This window comes from Rhincodon typus, chromosome 18 (assembly GCF_021869965.1).
Source record: "Rhincodon typus isolate 14 chromosome 18, sRhiTyp1.1, whole genome shotgun sequence".
NCBI lineage: Eukaryota > Metazoa > Chordata > Chondrichthyes > Orectolobiformes > Rhincodontidae > Rhincodon > Rhincodon typus.
In genome coordinates, this window is record NC_063349.1 from 55,895,718 (window position 1) to 55,912,856 (window position 17,139).

At 43.5% G+C, this 17,139-nt stretch overlaps 1 protein-coding gene across 2 annotated transcripts in view; it reads right to left on the reverse strand.

Moving 5' to 3' along the window:
• Positions 1-17,139, reverse strand: part of LOC125485406 — a 91,291-nt gene that overhangs the window by 57,024 nt on the left and 17,128 nt on the right. Inside the window, exons 3-4 of one of the 2 annotated variants that reach the window (XM_048608056.1) lie at positions 14,543-14,711; positions 1,083-1,346 (exon numbers count right to left, since the gene is read on the reverse strand). In XM_048608056.1, the coding sequence (XP_048464013.1) occupies positions 1,083-1,346; positions 14,543-14,711 (433 nt within the window). The remainder of the gene's footprint in view (positions 1-1,082; positions 1,347-14,542; positions 14,712-17,139) is intronic. The other variant, XM_048608057.1, reaches the window with a different exon arrangement.

Below are 17,139 nucleotides of genomic sequence, written 5' to 3' on the forward strand. Positions count from 1 at the left end.
TTATGTGTTATAGTGCATGTGTCACAAAACTTTGGCTTTCCAGGTAAAGCATGTCATTAAAAAGATTAATGGGAAGTTTTCCTTTATGATGAGAGGAATTGAACATAAAAGTGAGGACATTTCGTTTTATACAGGGCATTGGTGAGACCACATCTAAAATGCTACGTGTAGTTTTCGTCTCCTTATTTAAGGAAGGATGTAAATGTATTGGAGATGGTTCACGGAGGTTTATTGGATTGATCCTTGGAAGGATTGGGTTGCTTGATGAGGAAAGGTTAGACAGATTGCACTTGTTTCCACTGTAGTTTAGAGAATGATTTCACTGAAGTCTGTAAGATCTGGAATAGCCTTAACAAGGTGGATTTAGAAAGGATGTTTCCTCTTATGGATCAGTCCAGAACTAGAGAAAATATTTTAAAATGAGGAATTGCCTTTTTAGGACAGAGATAAGGAGAATTTTATTTTCTCTCAGATAATTGTGAGACTTTGGAATTCTCTGCCTGAGAAGACAGTGGAAATGAGTGGAAATGAGATGGATAGATTCTTGATAATTGAGAGAATTGAGGATTATATTTTATATGGGAATGTGGAATTTGAAAGACAAACCACCTTATTGAACAGCAGAGCAGGCTCGAGGGATCAAATGGACTACTTGTGCTTCTATTTCATATGTTCTACTTTGTAAGTATCACCTTAAATACAGGTTGGCTATAGGATTAGGTTCATCAGTCACAAAAGGGCCTACAGAATCCATGACCTGTGACATGGAATTTCCAAGGTGGATGATCAGGCTCATTAGCGAGAGATTGCTGATGGAACCCTCAGCTATATCACCCCTTGCACTTCTGTGTTGCAACCATTTGGCCAAAAAACAGGGTGTGTACAGGAGGATTGGGAGGGAAGAATACTTGGCCATTTTTTTTGCACATCCCAGTTAACAATTCAGCATCTCACCCTTCCTCACCCCCTGCAAAAGCAAAAGTTTTTTAAGTGTCCAACCCTTTAAATTACAAAGAATTGGACACCAAGATAGTAAGAAGGGGAGAGAATGATGATCCAGTACAGAATGATTGGTTGCTCACGGTTTTGAATGTTGGAGACCTGTTTGGTCTCCAAGCTGGGCACTCCAGAGGCTTGTGATGCCAGTAGATTTCTGAAGATCCTCAAGGCCTTTGTCTTTTGTGTTTGGAATTGCTGCAACCTCTCGATCTCCACAGGAGCATTGTGGCTCAACCTTGGTGGAGTGTGGCTATAGCTGTGACCCATCTGTAATGCCTCGGCTTCCCTCTGTCTCTGAGGAATGTTTGAAATTGAATCCAGCTCCTTATTGAGTTGAGTGACTTGGTCTAGCAACAAAATTTGAAAAAAGGGAGAGTAAGAATATAAACAGTTGCTTTGACATCCTCGGGTCAAAGAAACACGGAAAATCGGAACAGGAGTAGACCAGCTCCGCCATTCGATAAGATCAGCCAACTCAGTACCCCATTCACACATTCTTCCCAGACCCTTTCAACCCTTTCATCCTAAGAACTGTATCTAACTCCTTCTTGAAAACATTCAATATTTTGGCCTCAGCCACTTTCTGTGGTAGAGAAGCCCAAGGCTTTTCATTACTGTTGTAATTGAGGGAAACACCCAGTCAAATACGAGCACAGAAAGCTCCCACAAACAGCAAGAAGACATGATCACTTTGTGATTAGGAGTGTAATTATGAGCCAGGTCATGTGGGGAGAATGCTCCTACTCTTCCAAGTAGTTATTGCATTTAAGAGTTGATAGTGTTTAAGTTGTTATGGAGTCAGAGTCATACAGAACTGAAACAGACCCTTTGGTCCAACCAGTACAAGCTGACCATAAACCCAAGCTAAACTAGCCCCACCCTTCTGCACCTGCCCCATATCCCTCCAAGCCTTTCTTATTCATGCACTTACCTAAGTGTCTTTTAAACAATGTAAATGTGCCCACATCCACCACTTCCACAGGAGGTTCATTCCACACATGAACTACCTTCTGTGTAAAAATTTGCCCCTCTTGTCTTTTGTAAATCTTTCTCATCTCATCTTAAAAATACGCCCCTTAGTCTTGAAATCCCCTATCCTAAGGAAAAGACACCTACCGTTAGTCCTATCTATATCCCTCCTGATTTTATAAACCTCTATTAGGTCATCCCTCAACCTCTTACGTGCCAGTGGATAAAGTTCTATCCTATCCAATCTTTCTTTATAACTCAAACCCTCCATACTCAGCAACATCCTGGTAAATCTCTTCTGAAACCTCTCAAGCTGAATAAAAACCTTGCTATAACAGGGCAATCCGAACTGCTTACAGTATTCCAGAAGACATCTCACCAATGCCATTTACAGCCTCAACATGACTTCCCAACTGACAGTGCAGCATTCCCCCAGTGGGTTCTGAGGTCTGATCTCTGGAGAGAGGTTCTGAATTTGAGGCTTGCAAGACAGCTACCCGCTGAGCCAACAGCTTACCCTCAATGAGGTAAGGGAACAGGCAGCGATGTTGTAAAATCTCTCACTGATTCCTGGCTTTGTTTATTGTAACTTGTTTACAAAAATTCTCCCAAGAACTGGAAAATTTACCAAACCAGGGACTAAAACTCCGAAGATGTTGATGGGTCCCGTCTTTGAATTGCTGCTGAAAGGATTTTCCTGGTGATTGACAATGGGCTTATTGGGACAGCCCTCCCTTTGTGTACCAATCACGCCTCTCTTTATCAATTCTGACAAGGTGCCAGTCAAAATAACCCTGAGTAGGAATCAGGGTGGGATTGGAAGGGGCGGGGGTGCTGGAGTGGTAACAAAGGGAGTCAAATGCTTGGAAAGGATTTTCTAACAATCAGTGATGGTCTGGCATTGCCAGTGTGTGGTCCAAGGAACAATCATTTCCTCAGCATCTTCCCGTTCACCCCCTGTACTTGCTGCTCCTTAATCACTCCCTAAATAAAATTTTAGCATTTCCTAAACAGATGAGAGTCTGCAATGATTAGGGACTGTTAACCTACTTATTCCAAACACTGCACTGTTTATGGTACACCAAACACATCAAGCAGACTATTGCTTCATAATCAGCATTCTTTCGTGAGAGTAAGAACTGAGTTATCTTTAAGTTGCTGCTAATCTGTCACCATTAGTAAAACAAACTGAAATTGCAACATTTGCTGAGACTGAGGAGAGACCAAAATCTGCAGATTGCTGCTTTCTTGAATGGTTCAATATTTTTTCACTACAGAAAAATGCTTTAAATGATATAATTTTACAGTTCAAAGAACGGAAAGACCTGAAATATTCGTTGTTGAATTGGGGGCTAACGATCTGGGGGTAGACACTGAGTATTTAGGGGTAGATGCTGAGAATCTAGGGTACACTGAGAAATTAGAGGTAAATACTGAGCATCTTGGGTTAAGGATTTATGGGTGACATGGTGGCTCACCAGTTAGCACTGTTGCCTCACCATACAAGAGACCAGGGTTTGATTCCAGCCCCAGGTGACAGTCTGTGTGGAGTTTGCACGTCCTCTTTGTGTGGGTTTCCTCTGAGTGCTCTGGCTTCCTCCCACAGTCCAAAGATGTGCAGGCTAGGTAGGCCATGGTAAATGCAGGGACATAGAATAGTGGGTAGGTCTGGGTGGGATGCTCTTCGGAGGGTCAGTGTAGACTTGATGGGCCAAGTGGCCTGCTTCCACACTGTAGGCATTTCATGATTTTTGAGATAGATACTGAGGAATTAGGGATACACCCTCAGGATCTAGGGTAAATACAGGAATTGGAAGAATGCACTGAGTATCTAGGGGTGCGCACACAAATCACTAAAAGTAGTGCCACTGATCGATAAAGCAACTCAGACACTAGGGCTAATTTCTAGAGATAGAATTGAAAATCAGGAAGATTAAGTGAAACTTGGTTAGACCACTCTTGTTTTCAGTACAGTGAACAGTTTTGTGTACGGTATTGTAAAAACAGCACTGGAAATTCCAAATGGGGTTTACGAGAATTAAGCAGCTATAATGATCACGAAAGGCCGAATTCCTCTAGAAATCAGAACAGGCAGCAAATAAAGTTTTCGAGAAGATTTGTAGCTCGGGTTGTGGATGAGGCATGTCTACAACCACAGGCAGCAATGCTGTATAATCTCTCACTGCTCAGGAAAGGCTGGATTTGTCTAGAAATCAGAAGGCTGAATGGTTTTATTGCCCATCCTTAGTTGTCATTCAGTTAAGTGGTAATAAATCATCTTCTTAAACTTCATTGGCTAATAAGCACTCCGGGACATTGCAAGGTTGTGACAAGTGCTATATAAATGTAAGAACTGGACTTAATCAGAATGGTGTCAGATTGCCACATCCTAAAGACTAATTGGGGACACATTAAGTGGACACATTGCCCCCAACATTCTGCTCAAACTTTATGTGTGAGGTCACCATAACCCATTGGCAATGGGAGCAGAGAGTATCCTTGTTTCCTCAGGTTTCCAACACAAAAGCAAAATGCTGCAGATGCTGGAAATCTGCAAAGAAAACCAGCAATGCCCACCAGGTCTGGCAGCCTCTGTGGACAGAGAATCAGAGTGAATGATCCAGATTGATGTTCTTTCATCAAAAGCTTGGGAATCTGGTGCTGTTTCAACACTGCCTTGTAAATGAGTGAGCATTCACCGAGTCACCCTGGTAAGGTAGCTCACGCCTTTATTTAATGCCTCATACCAAAATCAGCACTTACAACACTCCCGCTGTACTGGGGTAAACTAAAACAAAGAATTGTGGGTGCTGGAATTCTGAAGGAAAAGCAGAAATTGCTGGATAAACTCAGCAGGTCTGACAGCATAAGGAGAGTTAACAATTTCAAGTCCCATGACCCATCATCAGAACAGGGCTATTTACCTTAATACTCTTGTGATCTGAGAGTAGGAATTGAACCCATGACCTTCTGACTTGTGAGCAAGTGCCTACCCAGTGAGCCAAGACAAAGCAACTAATCAACAGTGTGCAATTGTGCCAAAATAGTGCTTCCTTAATGTCACGAGCAGCCATCTCTTGGCTTTTAGTGTTTAAAGGCGGGAGTGGGTCTTTTCAAAGCTGTACCATTACTGAAAGTTTAAAGATTTAGCAAAGATCTATATCTCAGGTTGTGGGTGAGGTTGTTGACTTGCTCGCTGAGCTGGCTTATTCTCGTTCAGATATTTCGTCGCCATGCTCAGTAACATCATCAGTGAGGCCTCTGATAAAGCGATGTTATTCTACTCTGCTTGGAATTTATACTGTCCGATCCATTAAAGTGAGTAGTGTCATTTCCAGTTTTGATCTGTATGGGTTTGTGTATGGGGTCCAATTCTATATGTTTGTTGATTGCATTACGGGTTGAGTACCACGCCTCTAGGAATTCCCGTGTGTGTCTAAGATTGGCTTGGGCTACTATGGTTACTTTGTCCCAGTTAAACTGATGGTCTTCATTGTCTGAGTGTACTGATCCAGCATAGCTTACAAAATACCATGCAACAACTGCCACAAACATTACATCAGACGGACAGGAAGGAAACTAGCCATCAGAATACATGAACATCAGCTAGCAGCAAAACGACACGATGAACTCTCCTTAATATCTGTTCACTCGGACAATGAAGGCCATCAGTTTGACTGGGACAACATAACATAGCCCAAGCCAAACATAGACATGCACAGGAATTCCTAGAGGCATGGTTCTCAACCTGTAATGCAATCAACAAACATATAAAATTGGACCCCATACAGATCAAAACCAGAAATGACAGTATTCACCATAATGGATCGGACAGTATAAATTCCAAGCAGAGTAGAATAACATCGCTTCATTGGAGGCCTCACTGATGATGTCACCTAGCATGGTGACCAACCGTCTGAACGAGAACAAGCCAGCTTGGCGAGCAAGTCAACAACCTCATTACTGAAAGTACAAATAACTGTGTAACCATCTCAGTATTTCACATTAAGGCTTCAGTTTTGTGACACTGTCCCAGTGCTTTGTATGGGATAGCCAATTTAATGAGCGTCCAGAGATGCTTCTGCTTGGATTTGATAGGATGGCCCCAGTCAACGACTGCATTTGCTGCAATCCTACCTGACTGGGCTAACAATATAGTAATCCTGCAGGCCAGAAAGGTTAGAATTCACCGCAGTAAAATACAATCAGTAACTGGCTTCAGTTAATGGTTTATTAGGCAAGCTGCAACGTATTCACCACAGCTGTATTGCAGTTAAACCCTTGTCATGAGCACATTGCACAGTGACCGCTGTTATTTAAGACTATTGTAGGTGGCTCCCTCTGATGTTAGAGTTGGTTGAGGCAGCTGAGAGTAGCACAGTCAATGAGAAAATCAAACATTGGACCACTGTGCTACATTGAACTCACATCACTTTATCAACTAGTGATGCAGTGTGAATACACAAAACATCACTGAGACAGAAATTCCATCAATGTTCATGGGCCTCTCTAGCCATCTGGGAACATGTGTGTAAAATCCAGGCACGTGAGGATTGGGCTGAGGGGTTCGAGTGAGGAGGGTTCACAAACTCAAGTCAATTCTCTTTCCAACATCCACAAGCTACAGCCAAGTTCTGCATATAGCAGGAAAGCAAATGCACTGTTGGATATAATTTAAATGAGAGTTGGAATAAAAATAGGGAACTCTTGCTATAATGATACAAGGCACTAGTTAGACCATGGCTTAAATACTATTTTGGGCCCCTTATAAAGGGAAAGATATACTGGCATTAGGCGAAAACCAGAGAGATTCACTTGGCTGATCCCGGGTATGGAGGGACTGTCTTATGAGGAGAAGTTGAGTATTTTGGGCCTGTATTCATTGAAGTTTAGAGGAACGAGAGGCGACCTTATTGAAACATACAAGATTCTTGGAGGGCTTGACAGGATAGATGCAGAAAGGCTGTTTCCCCGTGTGGGAGAGTCTAGCACCAGAGAACATCATCTCAGAATAAGGGGTTGCCAATTTTAAGTCAGGCATAAGGAGAATTTTCTTTTTTCAGAGGGAGGTGAATCTGTGGAATTCTTTACCAGATAAGACAAAGGGTGGTAGTGGACAAAAAATATTCAACATGGTGCTCAGTTATGATTCCTCTTCTATTTGTGATTTTTGTAAATGATTTGGATGTGGGAGTGGAAGGGTGGATTAGTAAGTTCGCGGCTGATACAAAGGTGGGTTGAGTTGTGGATAGTGCGGAGGGTTGTTCTAGGTTACAAAGGGACATTGATAGGATGCAGAGCTGGGTTGAGAAGTGGCAGATGGAGTTTAACCCTGAAAAGTGTGAGGTGATTCATTTTGGAAGGACAAACTTGAAAGCAGAATTCAGGGTTAATGGAAAGATTCTTGGCAGTGTGGAGGTGCAGAGGGATCTTGGGGTTCATGTCCACAGTTCCCTGACAGCTGCCACCCAGATGGATAGAGTTGTTAAGAAGGTGTATGGTGTGTTAGCTTTCATTAATAGAGGGATTGAATTCAAGAGCTGTGAAGTTATGCTCCAGCTATACAAAACCCTGGTTTGGCCACATCTGGAGTATTGTGTCCAGTTCTGGTCGCCTCATTACAGGAGAGATTTGGAAGCGTTGGAAAAGGTGCAGAGGAGATTTACCAGGATGTTGCCTGGAATGGAGGGAAGGTATTACGAGGAAAGGTTGAGAGAGCTAGGGCTTTTCTCTTTAGAACGATGAAGGATGAGAGGTGACTTGATAGAGGTGTACAAAATGATCAGAGGTATAGATAGAATGGACAGCCAGAGACTTTTTCCTAGAGTGGAGGTAGCTATTACGAGGGGCCATAGTTTTAAAGTGAGTGGAGGTAGATATAGGGGAGACATCAGAGGTAGATTCTTTACTCAGAGAGTGGTCGAGGCGTGGAATGCATTGCCGGAGAGGGTAGTGGAGTCGGCCTCATTAGGAGCATTTAAGTGTCAAGGACTCTCCACGTGGAATTAAAGAGTGACTTGGTGATGGAATGCCTGTCTCTGTGACTATTCAAGCAGCTATTAGATAGACATATGGATGATAGTATAAGGTAGGGGTGGAGGTTAGACAGACCTTAGGATTAGGGTAAAAGTTCGGCACAACATCGTGGGCCGAAGGGCCTGTACTGTGCTGTACTGTTCTATGTTCTATGTTCTAAGATTTTTGAGGCTGAATCATCAAGTATATTCAAGGCTGAGAGAGAGAGAGAGACACAGATTTTTTATCAGTAAGAGAATCAAGGGATATGGGTGAAAAGCTGGGAAGTAGAGTTGAGGATCATCAAATCAGCCATGAACTCATCGAATGATAGAACAGACTGGATGGGCCAATGTCTGCTCCTACACCTCATGGCCTCATTAAGTCTTGGAAATAACTCCACAGAGACGGGCATTCCGTCACCAAGTCACTCTTTAATTCCACGTGGAGAGTCCTTGACACTGGCCCAGCTCCCTCAGAGCCAGCTCTAAAAGTGAACAGAACTTCTGACACTCCTGTTTATATCTGTCATCCAGGGCTCCCTGATTGAACCAGATTAACAGCCCCAATCAGGAGACTCATATTGTATGAGGTCCAACCGGTTGACTTCATTACAATCATTACGGCCTTGGAATGAGGAATGAGAGACCAACTGGGCCTATGAACACACCACCAGCAAGGAGGAACTCCAGTCAACAGCAGAATGAAAAACGCTTAAGGGGAAACAAATCTTTCTCGAAGTCATACGAAGATCCTTGAGTCGAGTTTCTGCATTGAGTGCAAATTATTTTTTGATCTGGAAGTAGTTTCAAACTCTGTCAACTAGTGCCTGTGCATCAGAGGAACTGAGTTCAGTTTGAACAGCCTTACTGAACCAATGCAATTGGGAGGAGTGCAGTATGGGCTGAATGGACTCCTTTCTGTGCTGGAATCTTTATTATTCTTGCTACAATTCACTCATGTTTCCAAGATATTTAACCAAGCATGAACTTGCATTCATGTAGCAACTCTTATAACCTCAGCATGTTAAAACCACTATTTACAGCAAATGAAGCACCTTTTTAAAATGAACTCGCTGATGAAGAGCTGGGGTGGGGTGAGGGTGATGGCCTAGTGGCATTATCACCAGACTATTACCCCAGATACCCAGGTAATGTTCTGAGGAACTGGGTTCATAGCCTACCATAGCAGAATCCAATTTTTTAAAAATCTAGAATTAAGAATTCCAAGCGGTTGCATGGTGGTTCAGTGGTTAGCGCTGCTGCCTCATAGCACCAGGTTCGATACCAGCCTTGGGTGACTGTCTGCATGGATTTCAAACATTCTTCCCGTGTCTGCATGGGTTTCTGCCGAGTGCTCCAGTTTCCTCCCACAGCCCAAAGATGTGGATGTTAGGTGTAGTGGCCATCTGAAATTGACCATAATGTTCAGGGATATGTAAGTTAGGTGGATTAGTTGTAGGAAATGCAGGGTTACAGGGATAGGGTACCAGGGTGAGTCTGGGTGTGATGCTCCTCACAGAGTTAGTGTGGACTTATTGGGCTGAATGGCCTGTTTCCACACTGTAGGGATTTTATGAAATTCTACAAAGATCTAATGATGACCATGAAACCATTGACAATTATCAGGAAAATGCCACCTGCTTCACAAACTCCCTTTTGGAAGGAAATCTGATGTTTAAACCTGGTCTCCTGACCCACAACAATGTGGTTACCCTCTGGACAGGAAAGTCTGGCCTGGCCAGTGACACACACATCCTGTGAATGAGGTTTTGAAAAGGCAAGCAGTTTACACACAGACAGATCCCACACAAAGCAATGTGATCATGAGCAAGTAAACTTTGGCCAGCACCTCGGGGAGGACTGACACCATTTTCTTCAGATAATGCCAATGACCTCTCACAAAAGCAAGGTACGGGAGATCTGAAATAAACACAGCAAGTGCTGAGCACATCTGGCAGCATCTTTAAAGAGAGAAACAGAGTTGATGATCTGAAATCAAAGAGGCTCTTTCTCTTTGAAACGTAGTTCTGAAGAAGAGTCATACTGGACTGAAGTTGCTAACTCTGTTTCTCTCTCCACAGATGCTGCAAGACCTGCTGAGTTTCTCCAGCCCTTTCTGTTTTGATTCCAAGGGATCTTTTACATTGATTATGAAGACATGGAGTGCATTTGATCAAAGTCTCTGTTGAAAGACAGGACCTACAACTCCCTCTCAGTAACTGCTTTGGGATTGTTTTCCTGGATTCCACACTCAAGGTTATAGGACAGCTTTTGAACCTTCAACCAGGTCTCCAGAAGCAAAACCCACTGAGTCACAGTGAACACTGAGTGGCCTGATCTCTGATCTTACAACCTCTTCCAAACCTCAAGGCTCACAATATTCAACCAGGACAAAACCAGTGAATGACAAACAAAATCGCAACTCGAACTTGAAAGCAAAATACTGTGAATACTGGAGACTGGAATAAAAGCTGAAAATGCGACACATTCTGGAAGGAAGCTGTGGAGAGGGGACGAATGGCCTTTCACTGCAACAATTAGAATCCAGAAGGCCAAACTCATTCAGCTGGTTCCAGAGACTACAGACCGTAAAGTCATTAGACATAAAAGTAGGCCATTCAGCTCATCAAATCTAGCCCATTGAGGCACTTTTCAATAAGCCAGTGATGCCTTGAAATTAGAATTTTCAATGTTATGTTCAAACTTATTGTCTCGCTCCCTCCCTTTCTCTGTAAACTCTAAAGCCTTGTGATCATGGAAATCTCTGGGCTTCTCCCTCTCATCATCTCTGATTTTATTACTCCATCGTTGGTGACCATGTGTTCAGCTGCCAAGACCCAAAACTCTGAAAATCCATCCCTCAATCTCTCTTTTTTTAAAATCTCTCTGTGCCTTGACCTCTCTCTCTCTCTCTCCTCTTTTAAAATGCATCTTGGAAGTTATTTCTTTGAATATGCATTTGGTCACCTGACCTAATATCATGGTGTCAAATTTTGTCTAATAATGCTCCTGTGAAGTACCTTTGAATGTTGCACCGACATTCAGAGTGCTACATAAATGCAAGTTGTGGTTGGAATTGTAGTGTGATGAAGGTTCATGATAAACTTTCATTATTTGAAAACTAAGTTCTAACATGGACAGAACCATGAATTTGTTTAAGTTTGATTTGTATTGCTACATTGTGTGTATTAAAAAGGGAGATATCATTTTAGTTTCATGTTTGATTTGTTCTGTGTATGGTGATGAGGTGTCTGACATATGTTGATACATGCACTTTTAATGGGCTTTACAGCCTTAGAATAGAGATTGAGGTGAACAGTTCAGTGCATTAGGAACAAAAGGCACAAGAAACAAACTACTGCTGCCTAGTGACTAAAGTTAATTTCTTAGAAAGATAGCACAATTCAGAAGATCAGACTGTGTGCATAGTGCGGTTACTGTAATTGGCCGCTGCTGGTTTAGCAGTCTTCAAAAATGTCTGGGTTAGGGAAAATAGTCCTTAATGGCTTAGAAGAAAATTCTAGAAGCAGAATACAGTTGGAAGCTGAGTTTATGGAAAAGCCATGTGTTTGATCCAAAAGTGCATAGAGGTCAGTAAGAAAGCTCCAGAAACCAATTATAGCCATGCTGACTGAGCAAGGAACTTTAAAGTGGAAACCAGATGACCCTTCACTGAGGGTTCAGTATCTGTAAAGTTGTTGTTGAGAGTAAAAGGGTTGAACATTTATTTCTGAGAATTGTATTAAGACCATTTCAAGTCAATCTGGTACAATGTACAACAGTCTGTATTTTGTTTTCCTTTTCAGTGTAATAAACTTTGATGTTACTTTTTTAAAAGTATATTGGAAACCTCTTGTGAAATGTTCAGTGACTGACCAGTACAGTAACACATATCAAAAATGTAAAACTTATGGTCTATCAGGTCAGGTATCATTCTGGGATCTTATTTGTTTAGCGTTACCATCAACTGCTATCACAACAGCAGACAGCAACTGTCAGAATGCCATATGTTTTCCTTCATTAAGATTGAGATAAGACCATAAAGCCGTAAGAACAAGGAACAGTAAGCTTTTTGGCCCCCTTGAGCCTGTTCTACCATTCAATAGCATCATGGTTGATCTGACATTCCTATGCCCACTTCCCTGCACTTTCCCCATAACCCTCAATTCCCCTACTGGTCAAGAATCTATCTATCTCAGCCTTAAATATACACAAGGACTCTGCCCCCACAGCTCTCTGTGGCAAAGGAGTTCCAAAGACATAACCCACTGAAAGAAGAAATTCCTCCTCATCTCAGTCTTAAATTGGTTCCCCTTTATTCTGAGATTGTGTCCTCTGGTCCTAGACTCTCCCATGAGGGGAAACATCCTCTCAGCATTTACCCTGTCAAACCCCTTAAGAATCTGATCACTTCTTAAGGATCATCCTAGTGAACCTTTGCTGAACTGCCTCCAATGAAATGATACCTTTCCTTAAATAAGGGGACCAAAACTGCTCACAGTACTCCAGATGTGGTCTCACCAGCACCTTGCACAGATACAGTAAGACTTCCCTATTCTTATACTCCAAACCCCCTTGAAAAAATGGCCAACGTTCCATTAGCCTTTCTTGTTACCTGCTGCATCTGTGCTAGCTTTCTGTGTTTCCTGTACAAGTAACCCAAGACCCTTTGTGTTGCAGCTTTCTGCAGTTTTTCTCCATTTAAATAATACTGATCTTTTGTTCTCCCTTTGAACGTGAACAAGTTCACATTTCCCCCATTAAACTCCATTTATCAACTTTTTTGCCTAATTACTGAACCTATCAATATCTCTCTGTAAACTGTTTGTATCCCTTCACAAACTGCCTTTCCACCTAGTTTTGTGTCTTCTGCAAAGATGAGAAGGCATTTCTTTCCTCAGAAGAATCTTTGCAATTTTTTATACCCAAGAGAGCTGTGACTGTTGAGTCATTTAGTACCTCATGTCTTGAATATTGGTAAATTTCTGGATTCTAAGGGAATGTAAGAATATATAAGTTAGGCAGGCAAACAGAACTGATAGAGGAGACAGAGCACCACCTTACTGAATGGCTGAGCTGCTTGATAGCCATTTGGCCTTCTCTTGCCCTCATTTAAGTGTAGGGGGCAAAAAAATGCCTCTTTTTCCATGACATCTGATGGAGTTTCCTGTCGTCAGTGTGAGATGGATGTGAAAATCAGCTTCTCAGGGAGAAAAAGCAAAGACACTGACATGAAATACAGACCAGAACTAAAGCAGAGAGTAACATTGTATTGAGGATCCGTCAGTGACCTCATGTTTCTATTTTGTTTACTGTTTATAGCCCTGTAATTATATTGCCCAAGATGTCTTCTATTTTGATTAGTCAATTCACTGTTGATTAAATTTTACTGAAACCATGACTGAGCTCTGTCTTGGAGTGCTGCTATTATAGCATGTGATTAACTTGTGGCACAGTATGATATCAAATGACTCAATGTCATTCAATTTGTTTGGATCGAGAGATGGTTGGACAAATCATTCATCTACAAGTGACAAACCTGTTGTATTGAGCATTTGATGCAGGGTAAGATAAACAGTCACAGGATCAGGTAGCTGGTGATTAAGCCTGCACCTGGATGTCAGCAGCAGGAATGCAGTATTCACGAATCAAAGAATATAACAAAGAAAAATCTAATATTCGCAGATTGCGGATTCACAGAAATGGAAGGAGGCCATTCTACCCAGCGCACATCCCCATCTTTTGTCCGTAATTTGCTAACTCTTAGTTGTCAAGCACCTGTTCTATTTTCTTTTAAACAAGCAAAATGAGGTGGTGCTGGAGAAACTCAGCAGGTTGGGCAGCATCTGTGGGGAAAGAAACAGAGTTACCGTTTCCAAATCAGTGACCTTCTCTCCATAGATGCTGCCAGCCCTGCTGAGTTTCTCCAGCACTTCCTGTTCTTATTTGTTTCAAATCTCTTGCATCCGCAGTTCTTTGTTTTATTCCACTTTCTCTAAATTATTTTATTGAATTAGCTTCCAGCACCAGACCATTCTAAATTGTGACAGTTTTCTGAATGAAAAATATGTCCTGTCAATATCACCCCATTAGATCTTTTGCCAGTGGGAACATTGGAACTTCCATGAACAACCACCAGTTGTTGGCATTGCCCAGAGAGACTAGTTTTTCTCCATCAACCCTGTCATAGCCTCTCATTATCTTGGAAGGTCACTCCTAGTTGCTTCTGTTCCAAAGAGAATAATCCAAACATTTTCAAGCAGTCAACACAACTGAAGCCTGTCAGTCCTACAAATATCCTGGGAAACATCCTGTGAGCCCTTACTGAGGCCTTAACAATGTTTCTAAAATGCAGTGTCCAGAATTGATCACAACTCTCCAGCTAAGACCCAAGCAATGGTCTGGGACTTCCTACCGTGACCTCTTTACTCTTACAATGTGTATGATTTGATCACCACCTTCTCAACTCGCACTTCAACCTTGGAAGATTTATGGATCTGCAAACCCAGATCCTTCAGCTCAGCTACAGTTTTCAAAATCATGTGCATTAGACATACCCACTGAGGACAAAGGGGAATCTTCCCCCTCCATATCCATTGACTCCGTGGATATAAAATGGTCAACATCCTCGGGGACTGATGTTTCCTTTGGGGACAATGCTTCTCGGTTGAAACACTGTGGATTGCGGTCTCGTGTGGACTGCTTCAAACCATTGACGTTTGCAGCCTAAATGAAGATGAACAAAACTCATGAACAGTTCTGAAAAACACAGCGATAAAGAGTCTTGCAGCAATATCCTTCTCAAATATTGAAAATACAGTGATGCATTTTGGAAGATCAATTTCAGGCGCGAATTATACAATAAATGGCAGAACCCTTAGGAACATTGACATACAGGGGGATCTGGCCATCCACAGATCCCTGACTGTGGAAACACAGATGTTCAAGAATGCATATAGCATGCTCGCCTTCAGCTGGGGCATCAAATATAAAAGTTGGCAAGTTATGTCACAACTGTACAAAACTTTAGTTCGGCCACATTTGGAATATTGTGTGCAATTCTGGTCGCCAAATTTTACCAGAATGTTTTGGACAGGGTTCAGAGAAGATTTACCAGGATGTTGCCTAGTCTGAAGGGTTTTAGTTATGACGAGAAGTTGGATAAACTCGAATTGCTTTCCATGGTAAGATGGCAGCTGAGAGGCAACCTTATAGATGTCTACAAAACAATGAGAGGCATAGGAAGGGTGAATAGATGGAGACTTTTTCCCAGGATAGAAAGGTCAAATACAAGTGGGGACAGGTTCAGGGTGGGAGGGGGAAAATTTAGGGGAGAAGTGTGGGGAAAATTTTCACACAGAGGGTGATGGGGGCCTGGAACACACTGCCAGTGAAGGTAGTGGAAGCAGGCATGTTGGCAACGTTTAAGGCATATCTTAAAGACACATGAATGGAAGGCAAACAGAGGGATAGAAACTGTAGAGCTGGATGAACACAGCAGGCCAAGCAGCATCAGAGGAGCAGGAAGGCTGACGTTTCGGGCCTAGACCCTTCTTCAGAAATGGGGGAGGGGAAGGCGGTTCTGAAATAAATAGGGAGAGAGGGGGAGAGCAGATAGAAGATGGATAAAGGAGAAGATAAGTGGAGAAGAGACAGACAGGTCAAAGAGGTGGGGATGGAACCAGTAAAGGTGAGTGTAGGTGGGGAGGTAGGGAGGAGATAGGTCAGTCCAGGGAGGACGGATAGGTCAAGGGGGCGGGATGAGGTTAGTGGGTAGAAGAGGGGGGGGGGTCTTGAGGTGGGAGGAGGGGATAGGTGGGAGGAAGGACAGGTTAGGGAGGCAGGGACGAGCTGGACTGGTTTTGGGATGTGGTAGGGGGACGGGAGATTTTGAAGCTTGTGAAGTCCACATTGATACCATTGGGCTGCAGGGTTCCCAAGCGGAATATGAGGTGCTGTTCCTGCAACCTTCGGGTGGCATCGTTGTGGCACTGCAGGAGGCCCAGGATGGACATGTCATCTGCGGAATGGGAGGGGAAGTTGAAATGGTTCGCGACTGGGAGGTGCAGTTGTTTAGTGCGAACCGAGCGTAGGTGTTCTGCAAAGCGGTCCCCAAGCCTCCGTTTGGTTTCCCCGATATAGAGGAGGCCACAACGGCAACAGTGGATGCAGTATACATTAGCAGATGTGCAGGTGAACATCTGCTTGATGTGGAAAGTCTTCTTGGGGCCTGGGATGGGGGTGAGGGGGGAGGTGTAGGGGCAGGTGCAGCACTTCCTGCGGTTGCAGGGAAAAGTGCCGGGTGTGGTGGGGCTGGAGGGGAGTGTGGAGCGGACAAGGGAGTCACGGAGAGAGTGGTCCCTCCGCAAGGCAGATAAGGGTGGGGAGGGAAACATGTCTTTGGTTGTGGTCGGATTGCAGATGGCGGAAGTGTCGGAGGATGATGCGTTGGATCCGGAGGTTGGTGGGGTGGTACGTGAGAATGAGGGGGATTCTGTTTTCGTTGTTATTTGCGGGGAGGGGGTGTGAGGGATGAGTTGCGGGAAATGCAGGAGACACGGTCGAGGGCATTCTCGACCACTGAGGGGGGCAAGTTGCGGTCCTTGAAAAACGAGGACATCTGAGAAGGTGGGTGGGAGGAGGTGTATTCTAGATAGCTGTGGGAGTCGGTGGGCTTGAAATGGATGTCGGTTTCTAGGTGGTTGCCGGAGATGGAGACAGAGAGGTGCAGGAAGGAGAGAGAGGTATTAGAGATGGTCCAGGTGAACTTAAGGTTGGGGTGGAAGGTGTTGGTTAAGTGGATGAACTGTTCGAGCTCCTCGTGGGAGCACGAGGCAGCGCCGATACAGTCATCAATGTAATGGAGGAAGAGGTGGGTTTAGGGCCAGTGTAGGTACGGAAGAGGGATTGTTCCACGTAACCTACAAAGAAGCAGGCATAGCTTGGGCCCATGCAGGTACCCATGGCCACCCCCTTTGTCTGTAGGAAGTGGGAGGAATTGCAAGAGAAATTGTTAAGGGTGAGGACGAGTTTGGCCAAGCAGATGAGGGTGTCAGTGGAGGGAGACTGGTCGGGCCTGTGGGACAGGAAGAAGCAGAGGGCCTTTAGGTCTTCTGTATGGGGAATGCGGGTGTATAGGGACTGGACGTCTATG